At 39.9% G+C, this 4962-nt stretch overlaps 1 protein-coding gene across 1 annotated transcript; it reads left to right on the forward strand.

Annotated features, from left to right (window-relative positions):
- The first annotated feature begins 505 nt into the window (after positions 1 to 505).
- LOC114611157 lies at positions 506 to 1434 on the forward strand. The gene is given in 2 exon segments (XM_028755804.1): positions 506 to 1181; positions 1184 to 1434. Coding segments are annotated over 2 exon segments (921 nt in total). The 5' UTR covers positions 506 to 511.
- The last annotated feature ends 3528 nt before the right edge of the window (positions 1435 to 4962 follow it).

Consider the following 4962-nt stretch of genomic DNA (forward strand, 5'->3'; position numbering starts at 1 on the left):
CATCCTAAAAGGTTATGATCAATATCAATGTCAAGGTCCTAGATGTCAACTTTTCTTCCTCTGATCAACCAGTCATCTGTTGTCCCAAGAAAAGAGGAGAAATAGTTTGCTTTGATAGGGGATGATCGTCTCCACAGAATCCTTTAAGTCTTCATCATGCTCATGCTGTCTCTCTCCCTCTCCCTCTCCCTCTCCTCCCTCTCCCTCTCCCTCTCCCTCCCCCCCCCCTCCCCCTCCCCCTCCCCCTCCCCCTCCCCCTCTCCCTCTCCCTCTCCCTCTCAAACACACACAGAGAGAGGGGAGGGGAGAGGAGGAGAGAGAGAGAGAGGGAGGGAGGGAGAGAGAGAGAGAGACAGAGAGAGACAGAGAAACAGAGAGACAGAGAGACAGAGAGAGAACAGGTACAGACACTAACATGGAGACAGTGAGAGAGAGAATACAGATATGAAGAAAAATATATTCATTTCTCTATTTTAAACTTAGAAGCTTCGGACAATATAATGAGAAGATAATGGGGTCTGGAAACCATTCAATGGTAACTGAATTTATCTTGGCTGGATTCTCAACCAAACTGGAGCTGCAGCTGCCCCTGTTCCTCCTCTTCCTTGGAATCTACCTGCTCACAGTGCTGGGGAACCTGGCCATGATCATCCTGATCCTGCTCAGCTCCCACCTGCACACCCCCATATACTTCTTCCTCAGCAGCCTGTCCTTCATTGACCTCTGCCATTCTACTGTCATTACCCCTAAAATGCTGGTAAACTTTGTGACAGAGAAGAATATCATCTCCTACACTGGATGCATGACTCAGCTCTACTGCTTCCTTGTTTTTGCAATTGCAGAGTGTCACATGTTGGCTGTAATGGCGTATGACCGCTATGTTGCCATCTGTAACCCTTTACTTTACAATGTTGTCATGTCCCATCATCTCTGCTTCTGGCTCACGGTGGGAGTTTACACTCTGGGTATTGTTGGATCATCAGTTCATACAGGCTTTATGTTAAAATTAAATTTTTGCAAGATCAATGTGATTAACCATTATTTTTGTGATCTTTTCCCACTCTTGGAGCTATCGTGCTCCAGTACATACATCAATGAACTCTTGGTTCTTTTCCTGAGTGCATTAAATATCCTGACACCTGCCTTGACCATCCTTATGTCCTATGTCTTCATCATTGTCAGCATCTCCGTATTCGCTCCACTGAAGGCAGGTCCAAAGCCTTCAGCACCTGCAGTTCCCACATCTCTGCTGTTGCTATCTTCTATGGTTCTGCTGCATTCATGTACTTACAGCCATCATCAGTGAGTTCAATGGACCAAGGGAAAGTGTCCTCTGTGTTTTACACTACTGTTGTACCCATGCTGAACCCCTTGATCTACAGCCTGAGAAACAAGGATGTCAGAGCTGCTGTAAAGAAAATTCTTAACAGGTGAGCATGACAGACTCATGAATGGAGTTGTTGTCATATTAGAAACACATATTTATTTTGCCTGTATATATTTGTTAGCCCTACTTTGGTTACCTATATTCTGGTAACCCCTAGCTCTTACAGTGTGATAATAGTCAGAACTGTCCACAGTCAGTTCATTGAGTTAATGCCTCAGCAAATGCATCAACCATATGATGATGGCTATGATCTCTTTTTTTGTTTTTTGTTTTTGTTTTTGTTTTTTGTTTTTTGTTTTTTGTTTTTTGTAGCATTTAGGTACCTAAGACTGTCATAAGTCAGTTTCAGGAATCAACAGAATGTGTTGTCTGCATTTTATTCTATCTTTGTATTCAGAAGAATTACCTAACCTAGAGTATTAAAAAGAACTGCATCAGTGTTTGCTAAAAATGATGTTGTTAACAAAAAGATAGTTAAAGGAAAGGTTGATCTTGCAAACCTGTTAGTGATTATTATATTGTTTGAGTAATGAACTGCATATTGGTGCATATGTCAACACTGTCCCTCATTTTCATTATTTTTTTCTTCCTCTGAATGTTCATGTGATTTTCTATGTGGAACTGTGGAACTTTGAGTTATCTGTATCACTGAGACATATATTAGAATAAATACTACAATTACAAAGAACAGTTAATCCCAAATCCACTCATGTTGCTTCTCTTTTTCTACCAACTGATATAAATTTGAGTGACTTCTCAACCATAATGAAAATGCCATTATCCATGTGAAAATACTAAAATCCTTTATTATATGCAGTCAAAGATCGTGCAAATCAGGGTGAATAACAGCTTTAATTTCTACTGTGGCATCTTAATCATAACTTTAAAATATGAGCTAGAGATATAATTACATGCTATGATTGTAGGAGTCAGCATATCCCCTGCTTTTCTTTTTGCTATTCATTGCTTTAGTTCTGTTTATTATCTAGCTCCACTGAAAGTTAATTGGTGCATGATGGTTCTGTCCAGCCACATACTTCCACGTATGCCTCTAGGACATAAACTGCTTCCTGCCATTCTAAGTCTAGTATTATTTCCATTTTTAAAATTTGAACATTATCTTTTAAAATGAATGCTGAACAATTCTATAAAGTATAACTTTGGAAACTCCCTCAAGGATCTTCTGCAAGATAATGGGCACAGTCTTGCTGATTATGTATGAAAACATTAAAGGCTTAAGCCTGTGCCCTTCTGTGATAATTTCAATAAAAGCGTAACAAGATAGCAATATTCCTCTATCAACAACCAAGAAGACCCAGAGACAATATGAATTTTGTAATATTTTCATTCACTTATTGTAGGGACTCAGAAAATAATATATAATAGGTATATTTTATTGATGGTTGAATTTAGTACATATGATGAAGGAGTTTACTAAGTTAGCTACAGAGTTCAACAAATGCCATCTGTGTGCTCAAGAAGCAAAACCAAACAAACAAAGAACAGTACTTACAGAGAGCCTGGAAGCTCCCTGGGGAGTCACTGACTCTATAGCAAAAGTTTTAGCACAGTGAAATCTGAAATGCTCTAATGATAGTAGCAGCAAAAGATATAATCAGAAAAAAAAAGCCTAACATTTTCATGTTGCCTTCTTCTTCCAATTGCCATTTCATCTGGACCAAACCTTTGGATTATGCCTCCCATTTTCACAAGGAGTACTTTTTTCTCCCTTCAGTTACTGACCCTCATGTAAATCATCGGTGAGAGTACCCCACGTACACACCCAGAGGCATGCCTAATATCCCTAGACCTCTCTTAATACAGTTGAGTTGAGAAAAAAATACACTAACTATTGCAGCTTAGTAAAATTACAACCTACATCAACTGTATGTTCATTCACAGCCTTCTCAACATAAAAACTGTCAGCCCATTGCTATACAAGACTGTCTCTGGAAACCCTCAAATTACCTTCACTGTAGAAACACAAGCTGTTCAGTATATATAATAGGACTTGAAAACCTTCTTCTCGTATTGTAAAGGTCACTGTTATTTTCCCTCTGAATCTTATTAAAATGCATCTTGAAATCTTGTGACTCTGTTGCTACTTCTCAGCTATCAATTTGAACCCATGAGCAGTCACTATCATTAATAAACTCTCAAGATGATGTTTCTTTAGGTGTTCACTCATAAAAGTAGTTAAAATAACAAATTTAACTGTCATTGCGTTTATTTATTTGGGGGGTTGGCCACATGGGTACCACGATGATCATATCTGGTATCCATGAAAATCAGAATTCCCTATTAGTAAAGTGACTGATGGCTGTAGCTGCCATGTGGATTCTGGGAACTGAACCCAGATCCTCTGAAAAAAATAGTGGTTGCTTTTAATCACTGAGCCATTTCTCTGGCCCTTGAAATGTCTATTTAACTGTTTAAACCATTAGATGATTTTTTTTATATAATTGAAAACTGTCTATTTTATTTCCCCTTCTGAGTGAGAGTCATGCGTCCTCCCTTGGGCTCTCCTTATTACTTAGTTTCTTTCTGTCTGTAGATTGTATGTAGAGAGATTATCCTATACCTGTATGCCTTTCTGGGTCTGGGTTACCTCACTCAAAAAAGATATTTTCTTGTTACATCCCTTTGCCTACAGACCTCATGATGTCTTTGTTTTCAATGTCTAGATAGTATTCAATTGTGTAGATGTGTTACATTTTCTTTATTCATTCTTCAATTGAGGAACATCTAGGTTGTGTCCAGTTTCTGGCTATTACAAATAAAGCCATTGGTTGGCTGAACATAGTTGAACAAGTGTCCTTGTGATAGTGATACCAAAGGAGGATGGAGGGAACTAGGTGGGACAGAGGGTGAGGAGGGGAACCCAAAGGAGGATCAGGTATAGGGAGAGGAGGGGTGGAATAGAGCGGGGAGTGAGAATGGAAATCACTGGAAGGTGTCTCTGGGACTAGCTGAAGATCTGGGACAGGAGAGGCTTCCAGGAGTCTATAGGGTGACACTAGCAGCAGGAGATATGGAGACTGAAGTGGCACCTCCTTTAAGGAAATGAGACTTCCAGGGCGTGTGTTGGGGAAGTAAACATACCCACAAAACTTTGACCAAAAATTTGTCCTGCACAAATTTGAGATGCACAGGGATAAAGAGGAGGCAGGGATTGAGAGAACAGCCAACCAATGACTGTTGGCCCAACTTAAAACCCATCCCATGTGAGAGAGCCAACCCCAAGACTACAAATGATATTCTGCTATGCTTACAGACATGAGCCTAGCATTACTTTCTCCTGAGAGGCTTCATCCAGCAGCAGATGGAAACAGATGCAGAGACCCACAGTCAAACGTTAGTCAGAGCTTAAGGAGTCTTGTGGATGAGTGGGAAATAGGATTGAGGGAGTAGGAGGGGTCAAGAACACAAGACCTACAGAGTCAAATAATCAGGGACCATAAAGGCTCACAGAAACTGAACTACCAACTAAAAAGCATGCATGTGCTGGGCATAGTACAAATACTGCATATTTTTAGTAAATACACAGCTGGTCTTCCTATTAATCCTCTACCAGT

The sequence above is a fragment of the Grammomys surdaster genome, unplaced genomic scaffold, assembly GCF_004785775.1.
Source record: "Grammomys surdaster isolate TR1022 unplaced genomic scaffold, NIH_TR_1.0 126086, whole genome shotgun sequence".
Lineage (NCBI taxonomy): Eukaryota > Metazoa > Chordata > Mammalia > Rodentia > Muridae > Grammomys > Grammomys surdaster.